General features: G+C 40.2%; 1 protein-coding gene across 1 annotated transcript in view; it reads left to right on the top strand.

Annotated features, from left to right (window-relative positions):
• CMYA5 (cardiomyopathy associated 5) overlaps nt 1-24903 on the top strand; it is a 105029-nt gene that overhangs the window by 39921 nt on the left and 40205 nt on the right. The window contains exons 2-7 of the mRNA XM_023215071.2: nt 291-2667; nt 2740-10617; nt 15217-15312; nt 16616-16849; nt 18485-18507; nt 24255-24373. Coding sequence (XP_023070839.2) covers nt 291-2667; nt 2740-10617; nt 15217-15312; nt 16616-16849; nt 18485-18507; nt 24255-24373 — 10727 coding nt within the window. The remainder of the gene's footprint in view (nt 1-290; nt 2668-2739; nt 10618-15216; nt 15313-16615; nt 16850-18484; nt 18508-24254; nt 24374-24903) is intronic.

The following is a 24903-nucleotide window of genomic DNA, read 5'->3' on the forward strand; positions in this document are numbered from 1 at the left end:
CAGGAAGGCAATCCTGATGAGAGAAGGTGGTACATTTAACTTTAGCTTTTTTGAGTTTGTGGAATAGTGAGTCATTCCAGCCTGGGATGTGTCATTGTATTGGGTATCCTGACTTTGGTTTTTAAACTTTATTTGATATACATTCCTCCTTTTGACATGGATGGCAATATTGATGTCTATATTTTAATTTCACATTAATTCTTCACCTGGTAAAAATATATTTACTTATTGTATTAATTAATTGATATTTTATTATAATAATATATAATTAATATTATTATTTGCTGCAGGTTATCAGACCAGGATGAAGAGGGAAAGATCAAGCAGGAGTGTATCATATCTGACCCCTCCTTTTCCATGGTGACAGTCCAAAGGGAAGATAGTGGGATAACCTGGGAAACCAATTCAAGTAGATCTTCTACTCCTTGGGCTTCAGAAGAAAGTCAGACTTCTGGTGTGTGTAGTCAGGAAGGGTCAACTGTGAACTCTCCTCCTGGAAATGTTTCCTTTATTGTGGACGAAGTGAAAAAGGTTCGGAAAAGGACTCATAAGTCAAAGCATGGTTCACCATCATTACGCCGGAAAGGCAACAAAAAAAGAAATTCATTTGAATCCCAAGATGTTCCAACAAACAAAAAAGGCAGTCCTTTAACTTCAGCAAGCCAGATACTAACCACGGGGAAAGAGAAGTCATATACTGGTGTTTATGATAAAGCGAGAAAAAAGAAGACCACTTCAAATACACCTCCAATCACTGGGGCAATATACAAAGAACACAAGCCATTAGTGTTAAGACCAGTCTACATAGGAACAGTACAATATAAAATTAAAATGTTTAATTCGGTTAAAGAAGAATTAATTCCTCTACAATTTTATGGAACATTGCCAAAGGGTTATGTAATTAAAGAAATACATTATAGGAAAGGGAAGGATGCATCCATTAGTCTAGAGCCAGATTTGGACAATAGTGATTCTAATACAGTGTCCAAAACAAGCAAATTAGTAGCCCAAAGCATAGAGGATAAAGTAAAAGAGGTTGCTCCACCCTGGAGAGGCTCAATCTCCAAAGCATCAGAATCCCTAACCTCAATGTTCAGTTACGAAGATCAAAAGAAAATTTGTGCTGATTCTCCCCTAAATGCCACATCTGCATTGGAGCATGCAGTTCCCTCTTATTCAAGTAGTGACAGAGCAGAACAAGGAATACAGCTCAGGCATTCACAGTCAGTGCCACAACAGCCAGAAGATGAAGCAAAACCACATGAAGTGGAGCCTCTGTCTGTGACAGCCGGCACACCTGCAACTGTGTTCCTGAAAACAGCAAAGGAAGAATGTGAGCTTGCTTCACCAGGAACTGCAGCTTCAGAGAATGACTCTTCAGTCTCACCATCATTTACTAATGAGGTAAAGAAGGAAGACGTGTGTTCTGCTCACCATTCCATTTCTCTGGAGGCAGCGTTACCAGGTCTGGCAGCATCTACCCAGGATGGTTTGGACCCAGATCAAGAACAGCCAGACCTGACTTCACTAGAAAGGGCAGAACCAGTCTCTGCAAAACTGACCCCTACCCATCCCAGTGTCAAAGGAGAGAAGGAGGAAAACGTGCTTGAGCCATCCATTTCTCTTTCTGAACCTCTAATGTTAGAAGAACCAGAACCAGATAAAGAAGAAATAAAAACTTCCCTACCTGTAGCTGCTACCCCTGAACCTGAAGATTCTAATTTAGTAGAAGAAGAGATCATAGAACTTGATTACCCAGCAAGCCCATTAGTTTCCGAGAAGCCCTTCCCACCACGTATGTCCCCTGAAGTGGAGCACGAAGAAGAGGCGCTTATTCTACCATTATTGGCAACATCAACTCCTGAATATGTTGCTTTGTCTGAGGAAGAAAGAGAGGAAGTTGCATCTGTTTCTGCTGATTCTGCTTTCGTATCAGAGTATTCAGTACCACAGGATTTGAACCATGAACTAGAGAAGCGAGAAAGTGAGCCAGTTTCTCCATCCGATGTAGAAGCTATAGCCGAACATGCAGTTTTGTCAGAAGAAGAGAATGAGGAATTTGAGGCTTATTCCCCAGCTGCAGCCTCTGCATCTGAGCGCTCTCTCTCACCATCCACAACTGAGATGACTTTGGAGAGTCAGTCTCCGCTGTTTTCAACAGTTACACCAGAACACATGATCCTATCAGGAGATGAGGCCTCAGAAAGTGGGCATTATACACCAGACTCCACATCTGCTTCTGAATATTCAGTTCCATCACAGGCAACAAAAGAGTCACTGAAGAAAGCAATTGACCATAAGTCCCCGTTAATATCGAAAGGTGTTTCTGAGCACATGATTCCATCAGAAGAGAAGGAAGACACTGGATCGTTTACTCCAGCTGTGACCTCTGCTGCTGAGCCCTCTCTCTCACCATCCACAACTGAGAAGACTTCTGAATGCCAGTCACCACTGCCTTCTACTGCCACATCAGAACACGTGGTCCCATCAGAAGGAGAGGACCTAGGAAGTGAATGTTTCACATCAGATTCAAAGTTGATCTCCAAATATGCAGCACCACTCAATGCAACACAGGAACCTCAAAAGAAAATAATTGATGAGGCATCCCAATTCAAACTGAAAGGTATTTCTGAGCACACGGTTCTGTCAGTGGAAGGGAAGGAGGACATTGGACCAGCTTCCCCAGATTCGGTCATTGCATCTGAACACACAGTTCTGTCAGTAGAAGGGAAGGAGGACATTGGACCATCTTCCCCAGATTCAGTCGTTGCATCTGAACACTCTTTCCCACCACACACAACCGAGATGACTTCTGAATGCCAGGCCCCACCACTTTCAGCCACCCCATCTGAATATGTGGTTCTATCAGACTTAGAGACAGTCGAGTTGGAGCGGTACACACCCTCTTCCACGTCTGCTTCTGAATTTTCAGTACCACCATATGCAACACCGGAGGCACAGGAGGAAGAAATTGTCCACAGATCTCTAAATCTAAAAGGTGCATCCTCACCCACGAATTTATCAGAGGAAGATCAAGAAGACATTGGACCTTTTTCTCCAGATTCTGCATTTGCGTCAGAATTCTCATTTCCACCGTATGCAACCCAGGAAGCAGAGAAAAGAGAATTTGAGTGCGATTCTCCAGTATGTTTAACATCGCCATCTGAGCACACTATTTTGTCAGATGAAGACACTGAAGAAGCAGAACTGTTCTCTCCAGACTCAGCATCACAAGTTTCAATCCCTCCATTTAGAATCTCAGAAACAGAGAAAAATGAACTTGAGCCTGATTCACTATTAACTGCAGTGTCTGCTTCAGGGTATTCCTGCTTTTCAGAAGCAGATGAGGAAGACATTGGATCTACAGCTGCTACACCTGTATCTGAGCAGTTCAGTTCATCACCGAAGCAAAAATCTGAAACTTTCCCTTCGATGTCTCCGCTTGAAGACTTGAGTCTGCCGCCTTCAACAGATAAATCAGAGAAAGCAGAAATTAAGCCAGATATTCCAACAACCTCAACATCTGTATCTGAATATCTAATTTTGGCACAGAAGCAGAAAACTCAAGCATATTTAGAGCCTGAGTCTGAAGACTTGATTCCTCCACATTTAACCAGTGAAGTGAAGAAGGGAGAAAGGGAGGCAAGTTCATCAGTAACTGCAATACCTGCTTCTTTACCTGCACAATCATCTATACTAAAGGAAGAAACCAAACCTGCATCTCCACATTCAGTTTTACCTGATTCAGTCCCTGCAATCAAGAAAGAACAGGAACCCACAGCAGCACTCACTCTAGAAGCTGCAGATGAACAGATGGCTTTGTCAAAAGTCAGAAAGGAAGAAATTGTGCCTGATTCTCAAGAAGCTACAGCACATGTATCACAGGATCAAAAAATGGAGCCTCAGCCTCCAAATGTTACAGGGTCTGAGACGAAATACTCAGTTTTGCCTGACGTGGTAGATGAGCCAAAGAAGGGTGTCAAGCCCAAATTAGTTCTAAATGTGACTTCTGAACTAGAACAGAGAAAGTTGTCCAAGAATGAGCCTGAAGTAATAAAACCATGTTCACCTCTAAAGGAAACATCTTTATCTGGACCTGAGGTTTTATCAGCGGCAAAAATGGAGATGAAACATGATTCTAAAATAATAACTACACCTACAGTGCCTCATTCAGCTTCCTCAGGAGTGGAAAAGCAAGTTGAACATGGTCCACATGCACTAGCATTTTCAGCTTTGTCAGAAGAAATTAAAAAAGAAATGGAACCCAGTTCCTCAACAACCACAGCATCTGTAACTAAGCTTGATTCAAACTTAACCAAAGTAGTGAAAGAAGAAATCTCAACAGATTCATCTCTTGTCACTCCTGTAGATCATCCATTCTTAACAAAAGTAGGAAAGGGTGAATTAGGAAGTGGTTTGCCACCACTGGTAACATCTGCAGATGAGCATTCAGTTCTTGCAGAAGAAGACAAGGTGGCAATTAAAAGTGCTTCTCCCATTGAAACTTCATCCAAACATTTAGCTTGGTCAGAAGCAGAGAAGGAAATTAAATTTGATTCACCTCCAAGTGTCTCCTCTATAGCAGAGCATTCTGTTTTTTCAGAAGTAGAAGCCAAAGAAGTTAAAGCTGGGTTGTCAGTGATCAAAACATCATCTTCTCAATATTCAGACGAATCTGAGGAAGCAATGGTAGAAGATAAACAAGGTCTTTCATGTTCTACAGTTCGCGACTCTGAACGTTTGGTTTCATCACAGAAAAAGAGCTTGGTGTCTACCTTAGAGGTGTTAGGGCCTGAACATGAGCTTTCACTCAGCCTATGGGGTGAGATAAAGAAGGAAGAAACTGAACTTCCTTCATCACAAAATGTGTCACCTGCATCCAAACATATGATTCCAAAAGGCAAAGATGAGGAAATAGCAAGTTCATCTCCTGAGTTGGAAAATTTAGCATCAGGTTTAGCTCCAACATTACTGCTCCTCAGTGATGATAAGAACAAACAGGCAGTGGAGGTGTCTTCTACAGATCAGGGAGACTTCCCATCAGAAAAACAAGATGTTGCTTTGGCAGAGCTGTCTTTGGAACCTGAGAAGAAAGACAAGCCACACCAACCGTTGGAATTACCAAATGCTGGATCAGAATTTGCTAGTGGTTTAGGTAGACAAAGTGGATCCATAGGTACAAAACAAGCAAAGTCTCCCATGACTGAAACAGGGGATTCTGTTTTAGAAAAAGGCCCAGCTGAGCTTAGGAGCAGAGAAGGAAAAGAAGAAAATAGAGAACTTTATGCATCTGCTACAATGCCTACAACTTCAGAGCTTTCATCATTGCTTAGGGAGGAATCTCAGAATGAAGAAATTAAACCTTTCTCTCCCAAGATCGTCAGCCTAGAGTTGAAAGAACCACCCACTTCTGTAGCTGAAGGAGACAACCCAGAAGAATTTCAGCCATTTACTTTTTCTTTAAAAGGATTATCAGAGGAGGTTAGCCATCCAGCCCACTTTAAAAAGGGAGGAAATCAAGAAATAGGCCCATTACCACCAACTGGAAATTTGAAGGCACAAGTCATGGGAGATATTGTAGCTAAGCTAAGTGAAGAAACAGGCCACTCAGATTCATCTCAGCTACTCCAGAGTGTAACAGAACCATCAAAGATTGCTCTTTCTGACCTCCTTGTGGAACAAAAGAAGACAGAAAAAGGACTTCATTCAGATCAAACTGTTAAATTACCTGATGTAAGCACCTCTTTTGCAGATAAACAAGATCTGGATATTAAGCAGTTTTCATTTATGAAAGAGAATTTGCCTTTGGAACAATCAAAATCATTTATGATAACCAAGCCTGCAGATGTCAGAGAAACAAAAATGGAAGAATTCTTTATTTCTCCAAAGGATGAAAACTGGATGTTGGGAAAGCCAGAAAATGTGGCTAGTCAACACGAAGAGAGAATAGTAGGATCTGTGCAGCTGGATTCCTCTGCCAGCAATGAGCTGAGGCCAGAGCAGCTCAAGGCTGCTGTGTCCAGTATGGACCATATATATGAAGTGAGAAAGCAAGTCCTGCCTCGTTCTGCTGAAGAATCTCATTTGTCGTCACAAGAAGCAGTATCTGCTCTTGATACTTCCAGTAGTAATGTAGAGACCTTATCATGTAAAAGTTACTCTTCTGAAGAACTAAAGCTGACTGAAGAACCAAAGTCTTTAGTCCTTGCTGGAAATGTAGAGAGAAATATAGCAGAGGAGAAGGAGATTCATTCTTTGATGGAGAGTGAAAGTTTGCTATTGGAGAAAGCAAACACAGAGTTTTCTTGGCCTTCCAAAGAAGATAGCCAGGAAAAAACTAAACTACCTCCTGAAAGATTCCTCCAGAAACCAGTGTCTGGCCTATCAGTGGAACAGGTGAAGTCAGAAACAATCCCCTCTTCTGTCAGAACAGACCATTTCCTGGCAGAAGGTGTGGAACCGGCACTGGGCAATGAAAAAGAAGCACACAGGAGCACACCTCCTTTTTCTGGAGAGAAGCCACTGGAAGAATCAAAAATGGTTCCGTTGAGGGTTATTGATGATGCTGATGAGGAAAAGAAACCAGCACCTGATGTGAAAATACCCACTCAAAGAACACCCATCTCCTCACTCCATGCAAAAGAGCCTCAATCCCCAGAGTCACCTGAGGTGACAGAAAAGTCACCTACACAGCCAAAGGTGGCTAAGCCAGACCTTCCTCAGGAAAAGGGAAAGAAAGGAATTTCATCTTTCAAATCATGGATATCCAGCTTGTTTTTTGGATCAAGCACTCCAGATAGCAAAGTTGCTGAACAAGAAGACTTAGAAACACTGCCAAGCCCATCTGTAGAAAAAGCAGTGACTGTGATAGAGCCTGAAGGTACAATTCCCACCAATTTTAATGTAGCTGAGAAACAAGCCGATCGTTCATTATCAGAGGTAAAACTCAAAACTGCTGACGAATCCAGAGGTACTTTAGTAAAATCTGATGAAGGCCAAAACGTTAAAGAAAAATCCATAATTTTATCAAATGTAGAAGATTTACAACAGCCAAAATCCATTTCTGAGGTGTCTAGGGAAGATTATGGAAAAAAAGAAATCTCAGACAATTCAGAGGAAATGAACATAAACTCAGTAGTTACTTCTGCTGATGGTGAGAACCATCTTGAAATTCAACCTTATTCACTAATCGGTGAGAAATTGATTATGGAAGAAGCCAAAACTATTGTTCCTCTTCATGTTACTGATATTAAAAGAGTCCAGAAGCCAGCAATTGCTCCTCCATCTAAATGGAATATTTCTATTTTTAAGGAAGAGCCAAGAAGTGATCAAAAAGAAAAATCACTCCTTTCATTTGATGTAGTAGATAAGGTGCCACAACAGCCAAAATCAGCTTCCTCCAACTTTGCAAGTAAAAATATCACAAAGGAATCAGAGAAATCAGAGTCAATTATTTTGCCAGTAGAAGAATCAAAAGGCAGTTTAGTTGATCTCAGTGAAGACAGACTAAAGAAAGAAATGCAAAGTCCTACTTCCTTGAAAATTTCTGAAGAGGAAACAAAACTCAGGTCTGTTAGTCCAACTGAGAAGAAAGATAATTTGGAAAACAGATCATATACCTTGGCAGAAAAGAAGGTGCTGGCAGAAAAACAAGACTCCGTGGCCCCATTAGAGCTTAGAGATAGTAATGAAATAGGGAAGACACAAATTACACATGGATCTAGATCTACTGAACTGGAAGAATCAAAAGCCAATGCTATGCCACAGCACTTCTATCAAAATGAAGACTACAGTGAAAGACCCAAAATCATTGTTGGTTCTGAAAAGGAGAAAGGTGAAGAAAAAGAAAATCAGGTATATGTGCTTTCGGAAGAAAAGAAGAAGCAGGAACATCAGCCTTATTCTGTGAATGTAGCCGAGTCTATGATTAAAGAATCAGATATCTCTTTAGGTCATTCTTTGGGTGAAACTCAGTCATTTTCATTAGTTAAAGCTACATCAGTTACTGAAAAATCAGAAGCCATGCTCTCAGAGGCTCACCCAGAAATCAGAGAAGCAAAGGCAGTAGCAACCCAACCACATCCTTTAGAAGAAAGTAAAGTTTTGGTGGAGAAAACCAAGACTTTCCTGCCGGTGGCTCTTTCTTGTCGTGATGAAATAGAGAACCACTCTTTACCTCAGGAAGGAAATCTAGTATTAGAAAAGTCAAGCAGAGATATGCCAGATCACAGTGAAGAAAAAGAACAGTTCAGAGAATCAGAGCTATCGAAAGGTGGTTCAGTAGATATCACAAAAGAAAGTATGAAACAAGGATTTCCAACTAAAGAATCTGAAAGGACTTTAGCTTATCCTTTTGATGAAACTAAGAGCTCAGAAACACTACCATATTTGCTGTCATCTGTAAAACCACAAACTCTAGTTTCAGGAGCTTCTCCAGAAATTAATGCAGTGAAGAAACAAGAAATGCCACAATCGGAATTGACTCCAGAAAGGCATACAGTTCATACTATTCAGACATCTAAAGATGATACATTAGATGTGCCTAAACAATCTGTTCTCGTTTCAAAGCACCACTTGGAGGCTGTGGAAGATACCTGTGTAAAGGAACCACTGTCTTCAGCAAAAAGCAACTATGCTCAGTTTATATATAGTGCATCAGCAAGCAATGCTGATAAAATGGTTTCTAATAAAGAAATGTCCAAGGAGCCTGAAGACACGTATGCAAAAGATGAAGACTTTACAGTGACTAGTAAGCCAGCTGGACTTTCAGAAGATCAGAAGACTGCCTTTAGTATCATTTCTGAAGGCTGTGAGATATTGAATATTCATGCTCCTGCCTTTATTTCATCGATCGATCAGGAAGAAAGTGAACAAATGCAAGATAAGTTAGAATATTTGGAAGAGAAAGCCTCATTTAAAACCATACCACTCCCTGATGATAGTGAAACAGTTGCTTGTCACAAAACATTAAAGAGCAGGTTAGAAGATTGTGATGAAAAAGTTGCATCATTGAAAGAAAGTAAACAAAAGGAAACTTGTCATACAGAAGAAAAGACATCGACAGATTCAGAAACTAGTGATTTATCTTTTATTCAGCCCACAATTCCCAGTGAAGAGGATTATTTTGAAAAATATACTTTGATTGATTATAACATCTCCCCAGACCCAGAAAAACAGAAAGCTCCACATAAATTAAATGTTGAAGACAAACTCTCAGAGGAAGTTACAGAAGAAGCGATCTCTTTCCCAGTAAGTTCAGTGGAAAGTTCACTAGAACATGAATATGACTTGGTGAAATTAGATGAAAGTTTTTATGGACTGGAAAAGGATCATGACATATTATCTCATCCAGAGACCCAAAGGTCTTTGGGTATCCAAAAATCAGCTGACAGAAATGTTTCAAAGGACGTAAAGAGAGATGCGGACTCAAAGTCACCTGGGATGCCTTTATTTGAAGCAGAGGAAGGAGTTTTGTCACGAACCCAGATATTTCCTACCACTATTAAAGCCATTAATCCGGAACTTCTGGAGGAGCCACCTGCACTTGCATTTTTATATAAGGATCTGTATGAAGAAGCAGTTGGAGAGAAAAAGAAGGAAGAGGAGACAGCTTCTGAAGGTGACAGTGTGAATTCTGAGGCATCATTTCCCAGCAGAAATTCTGACACTGATGATGGAACAGGAATATATTTTGAAAAGTACATACTCAAAGATGACATTCTCCATGACACATCTCTAACTCAAAAGGACCAGGGCCAAGGTCTGGAAGAAAAACGAGTTGGTAGGGATGATTCATACCAACCGATAGCTGCAGAAGGGGAAATTTGGGGAAAGTTTGGAACTATTTGTGGGGAGAAGAGTCTGGAAGAACAGAAAGGTGTTTATGGGGAAGGAGAATCAGTAGGCCATGTGGAGACTCTTGGTAATATAGCAATGCAGAAGAAAGCTCCCATCAGAGAGGACATCAGAGTGGCTACCCAAAAAATAAGTTATGCAGTTCCATTTGAAGACACCCATCATGTTCTGGAGCATGCAGATGAAGCAGGCAGTCAGGGTAATGAAGTCGAAAATGCAAGCCCACAGGTCAATCTGAATGTCCCAGTACAAGTGTCCTTCCCAGAGGAAGAATTTGCATCTGGTGCAACTCATATTCAAGAAACACCACTAGAAGAACCTAAAATCCTGGGCCCACCTGAGCCAAGCGAAGAGAGGCTCCGTAATAGCCCTGTTCAGGATGAGTATGAATTTGCAGAATCCTTGCATTATGAAGTGCTTCCTCAAGACATTTTATCAGAAGAACTGTCTTCAGAATCCAGACCTGAAGATGTCTTATCTCAAGGAAAGGAATCCTTTGAGCACATCAGTGAAAATGAATTTGTGAGTGAGGCAGAACAAAGTACATCTGCTGAACAGAAAGAGTTGGGCAGCGAGAGAAAAGAAGAAAACCAATTATCATCTGAGTTAGTAACTGAAAAGACACAAAAAGAGCTGAAAAAGTCCCAGATTGACACATACTGTTACACCTGCAAATGTCCAATTTCTGCCACTGACAAGGTGTTTGGCACCCACAAAGACCATGAGGTTTCAACTCTTGACATAGCTATAAGTGCTGTAAAGGTAAATAGATGTTAAAACACATATAATTAATAATATATGTATACACATTTAATTTGCTTTTACATTTTCTCAGTTTTAAAGTTGATTAATATTTGATCATTGATCTTTAAGCCGAATGGTCTGAAAGCAAACTAAGACTATTTCTCCAAGAATTTAGTTAAGGTAGGCTTGACAGACATTCATTGAGTACAGCCCACCCTCCTTATCCTTGAGTTCTGCATGCTTAGAATCAACCAACCGCAGATCAAACATATCCAGGAAAAAAAAAAAGCACAAAACAGTAAGAGGGGGCTGGGTGTGGTGGCTCACACCTATCATCTCAGCACTTTGAGAGACCAAGGTAGGAGGATTGCTTGAGCCCAGAAGTTTGAGACCAGCCTGGGCAACATAGGGAGACCTTGTCTCTACTAAAAATACAAAAATTAGCTGGGTGTGGTGGCACACACCTGTAGTTTAAGTTACCTGAGGGGCTGAGGTGGGAGGATCAGTTGAGCCTGGGAGGTCAAGGCTACAGTGAGCTGAGATTGCACCACTGCACTCCACTCTGGGTGACAGAGTGAGACTGTGTCTCAAAAATAAAATAAAAATAACAGAGCAATAAAAATAATACAAATAAAAAACAATACAGTATAACTATTTACATAGCATGTATACTGTATCAGGCATTATAAGTAATCTACAGATGATTTAAAGTATAGGAGAGGATGTACGCTGGTTATATGAAAATACTATGCCATTTTCTATCAGAGACTTGAGCATCTGCATATTTTGGTGTCTGCTGATATCCTGAAACCAGTCCTCTGCAGATACTGAAGACAGCTGTGTACACTGTGTGCCACACATTTTTCTAGGCCTAGGGGCTAGCATGATAGACAACACAGGGTCACTGCCCTTGAGGAGCTTGGTATTTTGTGGCAATAGCCCTTAACGTTACCAAAAATGCCAAATAATTTGAAATTTAAAAAATTACCTTTGAGCAAAAAACTGCAAAAAACACAGTTTCCTTCCTATTATCTACAATATCATCCTTTAAAAAGACACATTTACATTACCTTGAGACATTTCATTGCAAGTCATATATAAATAATACATTAAGACAGTTTACATTTTTACTTTCTTTGTATTTCCTTTTAATTTATAAAAGTCATGTTAGAAGCAGAAATTTTTTTGCATTCTTTCTGGCTATGTCTGTAGGGCCCCAGTGTTCTAGGCAAGTTAGTCCCAACACGTGTCCTTCTTTAAGTGACTATAAATACTCCACTTCCCCAAGATGCTGTTGGAATGTAGTCTTTGAGACTCTCCTCTACCTTTCGATAGCCCTCTTACTGGTCTCACCATTCTTACCTCTTTAATCCATTCTCCATAGGGCAGCTGGAATTATCTAAAATTACTAAATAACAATAACAATTGAGCACTTACTCTGTGCCATGCACTATTTTTTGTTTTTGTTTTTGGTTTCTAGAGACGGTCTCGCTCTGTCACCCAGGCTGGAGTGCAGCGGTGTCATCACAGCTCACTGCAGCCTCAACCTCCCAGGCTCAAGTAATCCCTCCACCTCAGCCTCCAAGTAGCTGGGAGTATAGTCATGCACTGCCACCCTGGGCTAATTTAAACAATTTTTTTGTAAAGACAGGGTCTCCCTATGCTGCCCAGGCTGGTCTAGAACTCCTGGGCTCAAGTGATCCTTCTGCATTGGCCTCCCAAAGTGCTGGGATTACAGGTGTGAGTCACCATGCCCAGTCTTAAGTTCTTTATATACAGGATATCTTTTAATCTTTCTGACAGCCCTATCACTGTCATCAACTTGCAGATAATAAAATCGTCTCAGAGAGTTTTAATGATTTGTCCAAGGTCATGGAAGGTGGAACTGGGGCTGGTACCCAGATTTTCTGATGCCAGAGCTCATGTTCTTGACTGTATACACATTCTGCTTGGCTCAGTACCTTGCTAATGGTAGTGATTTTCAACATGATCATTCAATTAGGTCCTTGTTAAAGAATTATCAGACTCATTTGGATTCAATAGGATAACATATTAGAATCTGGGCATTTTTTCACTCCCAAATTAATCCTTCTCAACTTGCCTGATATTGGTTCTAGTTCTCCAGGGTAGAATTTTGTTGAAATTTTACTTGTTAAAGTTTGGGATTAGGGAGTAGGGCAACTTCTTTTGTGAAATCTCAGACATCAGATGCATAAGCCCCAGTGGAAGTGGGCCCCGTTCTGTGGTGACACTTTGTTTCAACCCACAACTACTGAGCATTGCCAGCAGAAAGAAGACTGAAATTTTTTGGCCTTCTTAATATGTTTTATTTATCTCTATGAGTTTTAGATATTAAAAAATAATCATCTAAGTATTATCAATTTAAAACAAATTTTGTAAGTAGAGAGATATGACATCTCCTGCCTTAAAATCATTTTTAAAGTTTTTTTTTTTTTAATTCTTGATCTTCTCTAAAGAGTATGAGAAGGAGAAGGTGGGAACCCAGTTGACTAAAGCTAAGGAGCTACCTTCATTTCATTAAGTCAGCCATGAAGATTAGTAAGAGTTGGTTGGTTGGCAATTCCTCCTCCTCCCCCCTCCTCCTCCACCCCCTCCCTTCCTCCTCCTCTTCTTCTTCTTCCTCCTCCTCTTCCCTTTCCTCCTCCTCCTCCTGCTCCTCTTCTTCTTCCTTTTTTCTTTTCTTATTTGCCAGGATCTTACTCTATTGCCCAGGCTGGAGTGCAACAGCATGATCATCATAGCTCACTGAAGCCTCCTGGGCTCAAGCAATCCTGTTGCCTCAGCCTCCTGAGTAGCTGGTACTACAAACACATGCCACCACATCCAGCTACTTTTTAAATTTTTAGTGGAGACAAGGTCTCACTATGTTGCCCAGTCAGTCTCGAAGTCCTGGCTACCAACAATCTTCCCACCTAGGCCTCCCAAAGTGCTGAGATTCCAGGCAGTAGCCACTGCAGCTGGCCAGTTGCAATTTAAAAAATTGTACCTTGGGAATTTTCGTTCTCACTCATAGGTGGGAACTGAACAATGAGATCACTTGGACTGGGGAAGGGGAACATCACACACCGGGGCCTATCACGGGGAGGGGGGAGGGGGGAGGGATTGCATTGGGAGTTATACCTGATGTAAATGACGAGTTGATGGGTGCTGACGAGTTGAGGGTGCTGACGAGTTGATGGGTGCAGCCCACCAACATGGCACAAGTATACATATGTAACAAACCTGCACGCTATACACATGTACCCTAGAACTTAAAGTATAATTAAAAAAAAAAAGAAAAGAAAAAAAAAAGAATTTTCTAGCATCTTAAGGGCAGGCATTTGTGCCTGTTCCAGGAGCTGATGGCTGCAGTTACAGATCACCCAAGTCCTTGTGTCCCCTCCCGAGTCCATCCCCATCATGTGCTTATCTTTTGTCTGTTATTTATTTTCTTCATTCGCTCACTCCCTTCCTGCATTCTCACTGTTAATTTATCTCCTCTTCTGTGTCAGGAACTGTGCTAATCATTGAGAATGAAAAAAAAAAAAAAAAAAAAAAAGGAATATGGACTTGTAGATTCCCAAAATCAATACAACGTTGTGAAAGCACAATGTTCTGAGAAACTAACCTTTTGGGAGTGAAATGGTGGGGTAGGAAGGGGAATGTTAGTAAAGGTGTCTAAAACGTGAAGCTTGGGTGAGCTTTAAATGAGACAGAGTTCTTCTAGCAGTCAAGAGCGGAGACAACATTCTAGAGCCAAGGAATGCCATATGAAGGCGCACAGATGAGAAAGAGTGCAAGGACAAAATTCAGCTTGTGTGATTGGAGCCTGGGGGCTGTGGAGAAGAGGTAAGGGCTGTAGAGGGAAGTAGAGACCAGATCCGGAAGAGCCCTCCATCAGTGTATCTCCATCAGTCTGTGGTAGTGAATCAGACAGCTGAAGCTCTGCTGTTTTTTCTGTTTTGTTGTCTTTTAAGTTTAGCAAGATTGACTGTTGCTAGGTTTAGAACTACCGCTAAAGTGAGTACCATGCTCCCCTATCACCCCATACGTTTTCTAGTTGGCTATTACCCCTTGGGTATTTTAACCCTTTGAGGGTCGTTAGAACTTTTAGGTCCCTGTAGTAGACAGTTTCTCTCAGTTGGTATGCTAGATTTCAGGCCTTGTGGCACTCTGATCACCTTCTCAGGCCATTGGTGTAAATGTGAAGAAACTACTCAGGTATATTGGACCAGTTTAGCAAAACGACTCCTCTCTCAGAACATACAAAAACCAAGGCCTTACTAGAGGGAACGCATTCAAATCCATAGTTCATTAAAACAAGTATGTTTTGAGCTCATCAATTTACCAAGAAAGTCTCTTCTTTCACTTAAGAAGATATACTGTCTTTGTGTAGTTGTTTTGAGGTTTTCACTCAAAACCTCCTAATTGTTTATCATGCAGAATTATCTATAGTCAGATGAGGCAGTAAAGAAGATTTAAGGATTGATTTGTTAGTGGATATAGTATAGTAAGTCTCTACCAAACATAGTAAATTTATAAGGAATTTGGAGCTCACTGGTTGAAGTCCTTTTCCTAAATGTCATATACTAAGGATATCTTAATTCTTTTCTTCAGGTTCAATTAGCAGAATTTCTAGAAAATTTACAAGAAAAATCCTTGAGGATTGAAGCCTTTGTTAGTGAGATAGAATCCTTTTTTAATACCATTGAGGTAAGTTAACACACCCATTTTACCTTAACCCGGCTTGTTCACAGTATCAGAAGTAAATGATTCTGAGGTGAAGGGATCTGACTTGGGGATTTTGTGCGTATGTGTTGTTTGCCGTTGTTGGTTCAGTTCCATTCAAAGCGAGGATACTTAAAATCTTCTCTCTGTGCATAATCAGTGAGACTCCTTTCTGCCTATGGATAAAAGATTTGCCCTTAACAACAGACATGCGTTTATTAGACACTTAAATAGGGCAAATTCTTTATATGATTTACCTGACCGAATCCTCACAATTATATGAGATAGGTGTTATTATTATTGTTCCAATTTTATAGATAAGAAACCAAGTCTTAGAGTACATTCCTCGTTTTCGTGCCTCTCACTGGGTTAACTCTGCAGAAATGCTCTGAGTCACTGTCCAGTGTCCCATGCCCAGGGCCAATGAGTGCCTCTCATAGCACAACTATCTCTGATGAGTTCATGCTCTCCTAGCTGCTGGCTCCTGTCCCTTCTGCAGGGAAGAGAGGGACCAGCAATGCTCCATCCTTATACAGAGATGGCACAGGCGCCCTCACCAGTCAATCAGGACTGGCAGAGGGCCTGAGGCCACTGCAGAGGCTCCTGCACAGTTTTGCTACTCCTGGGGCCACTCCATGTCCCGGTTTGCTTGTGAGAGGTCTGCTTAATTCATGTTGTAGATCAACTAGTACATGCTAGTTGTTTCTGGTGTCCCCTTCCCCAGGTGTCCTTTTTAGAGAGTAAATTTTGGTTTCATCTTACTAGCCCCACTAGTGAGGATAGCCAGGTATCTGGGTGTGTCTGGACAGGCAACAAAGTTTCTCCCACTGTGGGATAATCTGCCATCTCACTGGAGAACATTTGGGGAGGTAGCCCCCATTCCATATCTGGGCTGCTTTCTGCCTTGCAGTGTGATTTTAGTGGAGTGATGTCTCTCTACCACATGAAGGCCAGGGATCCTCACTCACCATGATGCCGTTTTCAAGTTTCATCATGTGTGAGTACAGGTGGGCAAGACTTCCATACAAATATATATATATATATTTTGTATTATGGTAACTAAAACTTTCTTGATGATACTGTTATAGTAAATTCTATTGCTTTATTGCAAAGCTAATTGTGTGAAAGGGATTGGTAGGTTAAAAATTTGAACTGTGCATGTAATGTCTGATTCTCTGATCAGGATGCCAGAGCTCAATTCTTTAAAAGGCTAGTGTTTCCAAAAAAAAAAAAAGCATGCATTTCTTGCTTCATTCAGAAGTGGGCTTTTTTGCTTGTTTGTTTTCAGGAAAACTGTAGTAAAAATGAGAAAAGGCTAGAAGAACAGAATGAGGAAATGATGAAGAAGGTTTTAGCACAGTATGATGAGAAAGCCCAGAGCTTTGAGGAAGTGAAGAAGAAGAAGATGGAGTTCCTGCATGAGCAGATGGTCCACTTTCTGCAGAGCATGGACACTGCCAAGGACACCCTGGAGACCATCGTGAGAGAAGCAGAGGAGCTTGACGAGGCTGTCTTCCTGACTGTAAGTGCCAAGTAAAATGGGCTCAAACACCTTGCGCCCACTCTGGCACATCTACTTTTAAAGCTTCATTTTTCACTATTCCTTAAGATTATTTATATCTCTGTGTGGGATTTATATAATTCTGGCATTTAAGCATTATTTGGGCATGGCTGATGCCTATAGAAAAGGCCCAGAAAACCCTGAAAGCCTCAATGCCCAGATCCAGCTGAAAGATACATGGAGACAGCCTGCAGCATCATCATTCCATTGCGTCCCACTGGATTGATTGGTCACTGTCTAAGAGGGAGGGAAAGCAGCCTTGTTCCTGCCATGCTTTCCCTCTGAGGGCCAGCTGGCATCCTCAGGCTGGCTCCTGGGGCTGTCCCCTTCACTCCCCAAGCTGAAGTGACCACTTATATGGACTGTTCCCCCTCTGACCTGGCCAAGGGGCTGGGAGTAACATTTGGGTGTGCAAAAGGATGACATAATGGGATACCCCTCTCAGGTAATAAATATGTTGGTTTTACAAGGGGTTTCTTGGGGACAGGATTTCTTAATTCAAGCAGGCAACTTGCAGACATGGAAATTCCCTGGGGTGCTCCTCAAATTGCACCAGCAGAGACACCTCTGTGCTCCCTGCAATTCCCTAGAATATTCAGTGAGACGCTGGTTCTCCATGAAGCCAGGATTAAACAGAGATAGTGGAGATGTTTCCCCTGAAGGCAGTTCCAACCCTAACTGTCACACAGCGGGAAGCACGGCTCTCAGGATGACTGGAAACCTCCCTTTCAAAGTTCCCCATCCTCCCACCCTTTCGGAAAGTTTGGAGATACAGCAAGGCAAAATAGGACAATGTTAGTCTTTTGATTTGCCTCTGGGGACAGCTCTTGACAAGGCAAATTTGGGTGAAGTGGACATGGCCATTCTCAAAGAGAACTAAACTCATTACATTGTTTTGTGTGTAATTAAGGCAAAGCTTCTTATTCATAAATTGGGCACTGCTTGTGAAGCATAATGTTAATTAAGTGCTTTTTGTTCCCTGAGAACCTTATCTTTGTTCAATAAGAATAAGAATAATTTACTTCTTTCTAGAAGAGCAAACTGTAAATAAAAAAAAGATGGCATTTTTCCTACTTATATAAGTAATATTACTTATTTTTTTAAAATTGGAAAATATAGAAAAGCACACAGAAAATATCACTCAGATAAATACTGATTACATTTTTTGATACCTATCCCTCATTGAATACATTTAAGTCATTTTTCCTGCTTTAGAGAATTCTGTTCTGGAAGCTAAGCCATTGGTTGATGAATAGAGAGAAGCAGAGCATAAGCAACTCATTGCCAGTCCCGCTGATCACAGAGACAGAGCCAACTGCAAATGAAGCACCCTCTATCCCTGTCCTGACACTGCCCATCCCACCCACTCCCCTTCCCCCGCACCCTGCCTTCTGAGCACTTATGTCCTCTCTGCCCAGGCTGGGAGAAAAACAACCTCAGGGAAGCTAAGGGGTTATGATTTTCAAAAGTGGGTAATCTTAATGCTCCTGGTTGTTTTTTCTTTCTGTTGTTAATTAGCTTCTCTCTCTCTCTCTCTCTCTCTCTCTCTTTCTCTCTTCTTCTCCTCCTCCTCCTTCCTCTCTCTTTCTCCCTAAGTCGTTTGAGGAAATCAATGAAAGGTATATAAAACATGGTACAATGTAGTGGCAAATAGCATGACTGGATGCTTGCTTTTTAATATTTTGGTGCTTTATGGAAAATGAGCTGCCAATTAAAAAATATTTAGTGGGCTACAATATTTTCACTTTTAGACACAGTGCTTTTAAAAGCTAAATGACAGCTTTGAAAGAAAACTGCATGTGCTTTAGTTAAATAACAATTATCATAATGTAGATTTTTAACTGCTTCCTCAAGATATATTCTGCACTTTCAGTCTAATCTAGGCCATCTTTCCTGTCACTGCATATAGAACATTTTGCAGATACTTAGATGCATTGGTTAAATATGAGTATTTGAAAGAATCATTCATATCTGCCTTGAGTAATTTTGTGGTTTATGTAATTTTAATGGACTGTTCTATCATTTTCTCTTCAAAAGACAGTCATGCATTTCTCTTCTCTTTCTGCTCAGCTAACCTAAATGAATCTCCCTCTTTTGATTTTGTTTTGTTTTGTTGTTGTATTTAACACTTCATCTAAGAGAATTCTTCATTCTTTCCAAAAGCAAAACACTCAACAAGAAAACATGTTGTCTATAAAAACATGTAACATCAGATTTATGTTTATCTTTCGGAGCATCTCATACTGAAATTCTCCGACAGATCTGACACATTCTTCCTCCTGCCCCATAGCAAGACCTGAGGTCTTTCCTTCTGGTTTGAGCCTAATGTTTTCTCCTTTCAGTGTAATTTTAAATGTAAATTTCTAAATTGTAAATATCGTCTTCAGTTTACTTCCATTCCAATGCAAATTGTGATACAGCATAGAATAAAATCAGAAATTTGTATCTATAATGTATTATAATATAAAAAAGGACTTAGATTAGAAATATGATTTTTTTAGGTAATTGAAATCACACAGATGAATCCTATTTACCTAAAACAAATTCTATTCAACAGAATATTACCGTTAGTTTTTGAAAATAATTTGTACACTAGTATTGACATTAATCAATAAGTGTTCTATAACAGTGGCTCTGTTATGAATAGAATTCCCCAAGGAGCTTTTAAAAATATTGATGCCTGAATCTTCTGAGATTCTGATTTAACTGCTCTGGGGTATAGCTGAGCATTTTTAAGGCTTCTGAGATGATTCTAATGCACAGCCAGGGTTGAAAGTTCTGGTTTATACAATCTATCCTTTGTCCCAGTGGTTCCCCAAACTGGCTGTGCCTAAATCACCTGTGCAATTTGTTTAACCAAAGATCCTTGGGTCCCACCCCAGATCCACTACATCAAAATTTCCAGAGTGAGACCAGGCATCTGCTTGTTACCAATTCCCACAGACGAGTCTAAGACACACCAGTCAGGTCTGGAAACTGATACCCAGGCCTTATTCTGAGTTTCCAGTCTATCTTTTCTTTCTATCTATCTATCTATCTATCTATCTATCTATCTATCTATCTATCTATCCATCCATCCATCTATATTTTTTTGAGCCAGGGTCTCGCTCTGTCACCCAGGCTGGAGTGCAGTGGCACGATCTTGGCTCACTGCAACCTCTACCTCCCAGGTTCAAGCAATTCTCCCGCCTCATCCTCCTGAGTAGCTGGGACCACAGGTGTACTCCACTGTGCCCTGCTAATTTTTTGTATTTTTAGTACAGATGGGGTTTTGTCATGTTGCCCAGGCTGATCTTGAACTCCTCAGGCCAAGTGATCCGCCCACCTCCAGTTTCCTTTATTTTAAAAAAAATTATATAATTTTTCTAAATATTATTGACATTTCTTTTTATCCAAAAAGTACATGGATTTACAGTGCCATTCCATCTATACTGGACAGTGTAGATGCATATTTGCTTACTTATATTTTATCCATTCACAGAAGTTACTGCTCAGTAAGAAAATTTGGTGAGTGAAAAGTTGCAAAAATGCAATAGAATGTTTTTACCTTTCTAACCATCGGAATATTGCAAATATAAATTGACATCCACTTAATAGTAAATACTGTTTCTTCGGCTTCGTGCTTAAATGTGTTCATCTGTGTGTCATTTTAATTAATTTCTATTTCATTGTCCAGTTGACAGTGAATTAATTTCTTGCTAAAGCTGCCTGTCACTTAAAGGAGAGTACACTTGGGCGAACCATTATTTTCTGTAAAGAAAAAAGACAACAAAATTCTGGGATTTGGTGGAGAAAGGTGAACAATTAAAGAAAGCACCGTCAGACGTGCATGTACACATGCACACACTTGATGAAGCTGGACCCCATCACTAAAAAGGTTTCCATGTCCTCAAGAAAACTTCTGTCTCAAAGTCTTGATGTTATTGATGTTCCTTTCTATAAGAAGTGCTACTTATCTACAGTTGGCCTTTGAACAACACGAGTCTGGACTGTGCAGGTCCACTTATATAGGAATCTTTTTCAATAAATATATTGGAAAATTTTTTTGAGATTTGTGACAATTTGAAAAAAATTAGAAGATGAACTGCATAGCCCAGAAATGTTGAAAAATTAAGAAAATGTTAGGTGTGTCACAAGTACATAAAATATATGTAAATATTAGTCTATTTTGTAATTTACTATCATAACATATACACAAATCTATTTTAAAAATTAAAAACATCAACACTTACGCACACGAACACTACTGTCCATAGCACCATATGCAGTTGGGAAAAAATGTAAACAAACAGAAAGATACAGTATTAAATCATAACTGCATAAAATTAACTGTAGTAATACTGTACTACTCAAATAATTTCTACAGCTATACCACTACCATACTACTTTCATAATTTTGTAACCACCTCCTGTTGCTCTTGTAATGAGCTCAAGTGTTGTGAATCTCTGCTTAAAACACTGTGTCATGCTAATCATCTCCCCGTGAGCAGTTAGTAAATTGCATATTGCAGTAAAAAGTGATCTCCTTAGGTTCTTGCCTATTTTTTTTTTAACCATATTCAGTGCAATACCATAAACCTTGAATAACACCATGATACCCATAGGAAGTGGCACTAGTGATCCTGGATGTCCTCCCAGGAAACAGAGAAAAGTCATGACATTACAAGAAGAAGTTGAATTGTTTGATCTTTTCAGTAGATTGAGGTCTGTGGCCACCTTTGCCTTCCATTTCAGGTGATTCATCTTGTAAAGAGATTATGTAAACTTAAGGTATTAATAAATACAGTACAGTACTGTAGGTGTATTTTTCTTCCTTATGATTTTCTGAAGAACTCTTTTCTCTAGTTTATGTGATTTTAAGAATACAGTATATAATACATATACAAAATGTGTGTTAATCAACTCTTGAGGTTATTGGTAAGGCTTATTGGTAAGGCTTCCAGTCAACAGTAGGCTGTTAGTAGTTAAGTTTTTGGGGAGTCAGACGGCACACATGGATTTTCAATTGTGCAGAGAGTCAGTGCCCCAAACCCCGTCTTGCTCAAGAGTCAGCTGTAGTTTATTTTACCTTGCCACTTTTTCTCCCTCCTTTCACATTATATCTCTAAAGGCAGTGCTTGTCTATTAAATGATTTTTCTCAACACTAAAAATGCTTAAATTAAGGAATGCTGTCAAGCATATTTAGACTCAACATTTGCATATCTTGAAAAACACATTTGCTTAGAAAATGCTGTTCTGTTGAGGGGATTCATTTTTTTCTCCGTTTTGCTCTTTTGTGTTATAATAATGAAAAGGAGTTGCAACCATTGTAAGACCTGCTTTTAAAAGGATGTCTGCTTGCCTTTTCATATGCTGATGTTAAACTGGAATAGGTCAGTGCATAAGGGAAAACTCGAACATTTTGCTCGTGGTACCTACAATCAGAGCTTTTGTGCTACAAAATGTCCTACATTAATACACATCAGTGATGTGTATTTTTAGAGGGCTTAGTGCATGTATGGGGCACCATTTTTGTTCATTCTGAGCCTATCATTTCCACCCTCTCCATCTCCACAGCCTTAATTTAGCCTGGTGCTGTCTTCCCTCATCTAGACCCTGTGGGGTTCTCCCGCCTGACCTCAGACCTGTCTCCTCTGTTTGCCCTGATCCTTCCTTAGACACTTGCCAAGACAGTCGTCTAAATTTCCCTTTTATAACAATTTTGTGGCTCTCCCTGCCTTAAAAGACAAAATAGAACTCTCAGTGGGTATGAAAGGCTCTTCATAGTCAAGCCACAAAGCACTTTTCTATTTCATCCCTCACTGTCTGTGTTTCTCAATTCCCACGGTGCCCTCTGGCCCTCGAATGTGCTGTAGTTGGCCACATCTCCATGCCTGGGTTCATGCCCTTCTTCTGTCTGCAACGCCCTTACTTATTCTCTCTTCTGCCTAGGAAACTCCCACTCATTAAGACCCAGTCCAAATGTTACCTCCTCTTTGAAGCCCCTCTGGAACCACCTCCCCTAAATCAAATGATAGTGAATTGTATTGTTTCTGACAGTAGTAAGTGTAGAAGTCACTCTAAATATTCAGTTTTGTTTTATAATATTTTTCCTTCATGCCGACCATAAATCCACCATCACTGAGATCCTGGTATCCTCGCCCACACAAAACTATTGGCCTCTTATTTATTCAAAATATGCTTATTAAATGCCCACTATGTGCCAAGTAATGCATTAGAATACAGTAGGAAACAAAACAAAGTCCTTTCCCGCATATAAATGCTATTCTGGTGAAGCAGACAGACAAAAACCAAAGAGGCTGTGATAAGTCTGGGGAAGTAAAACAAAGCCTAGCGAAGAATGGAGGGGGCAGGCGAGGCTGTATTAGTAGCGTACTCTCTGAGGAGCTGACATTTGAACAGAGATCTAAATTAAGTCAAGGAAGGAGCTGAGCAAGTGTCCGGGAGAACAAAGTTCCAACAGCAAGTGCAGTGGGTGCTGCTGGGAAAACCAAGACGTCCATGGAAATGAAGCCGACGCAGTTCCTTGCAGCCGACTGAGTTGCCGGAAGAGAATTCCAGTGCTGTGTGAGAGAGGTGAACAGAGGAGAGCTGCTAATCTACTTGGAGGCCTCTCATGCTAAAAATAAATTCTTTTGCAAACTCGCTGTTTCCTCTTTCCCCTTCAGAGTTAACCTTTTTGTCGCTGTTTGTTTAAATCCACATTTCATCTGGATACAAATACTTAGACTTAGCATCAGTTGGCATTCCAACTAATGAGGGTGTTGAGTCTGTTGATTTAGAAACTGTGGCTTGTTTAGTCTTTTATAAATGGTAGGCTTTATCCTCTCTCATTGCTCTTTCCCCAGTACCTAGTACAATGCCTGGGTCATAGTAGGTAAACATGTTTTGAATGAAAAAATGATTAGAAGCTTAATATTGAGGTTTGAGAACAAAGACACCTACAGTGTATACGTTTCTGGATATGCTCTTAGCATTTTTATCCTTTGAAACCTCAGTGGGTATGAAGAGCTTTGGATATAAATCCTTTCCCTCTAGGAAATAAAGAAAATAATCACTAAAGTGAAGTAATTTTTAGGACCAACTTTATAGGTAAAACACTTAAGACTGTATTGCTTGATAGAATCTTTTCTAACTAGAGGATATAGGAATGAAATTTCCAATATTACCAGTTGCCTAAGAATAGATTTTAGACATATATTTCAAGACTTTAAAGCTTTAAATCCTTTTTTGGATAGAGTGAGAGGCCCTGCCTTATGCAAACCACCACTACCAACACCAGCTTCATTTTGAACAACTGTTTTTCACTTTCATTCCGTATGTTAATAATTTTTTGACTTATGTAGAGCTCTATTCCCCTGATAGGTTGCTTTCTGCAATGGAGAGCACTGCTTCTTTAGAGAAAATGCCTGCTGCGTTTTCCCTTTTTGAACATTATGATGACAGCTCGGCAAGAAGTGACCAGATGTTAAAACAAGTGGCTGGTAAGCATTTTAATATATTAATTACCTAGATGAAATATGGCAGTTTTTGCTTGTTTGTTTTGTATGTAATGATATATACAAAAGATTTTGCATGCAAAGACATGTAACTGGAAAAAGAAAAGTATTAGTTGTAAAATGTTACAGCTAGACTCTGAAATTGAGCATGAGACGAGCATCTCATTTCTGTGCATTTCCATCTGAAGCTTTATGACTTGCTTGGAGATTGAGGAGGTGGAAGGAGCCATGGAACCAAAGGGTCTCCTCTTTTTTTTTTTTTAATTTAAAAATAGGATTTCTCTCCCTTGAGTTGTTTGCCTCATACCAGCAGCCAGGTATAGAAGAAAAAAGAAGTCAAATGTTTTTCTATGTGTCAAACATTTCTCTTTATGGGTGGCTTTCCCCTTTTCAATTCAGTTCTTTTCCCCTTTTTGCAAACTAAACAGATGAGCTTAGAGAACTATCAGCTCAGCACCATGGTCTGTAGCCAGGAGCCTCCCACTCAGCTGTCAGAAGCATCCTGCCAGCTCTTC

The sequence above is a fragment of the Piliocolobus tephrosceles genome, chromosome 4 (assembly GCF_002776525.5).
Source record: "Piliocolobus tephrosceles isolate RC106 chromosome 4, ASM277652v3, whole genome shotgun sequence".
NCBI classification, from domain to species: Eukaryota; Metazoa; Chordata; class Mammalia; order Primates; family Cercopithecidae; genus Piliocolobus; species Piliocolobus tephrosceles.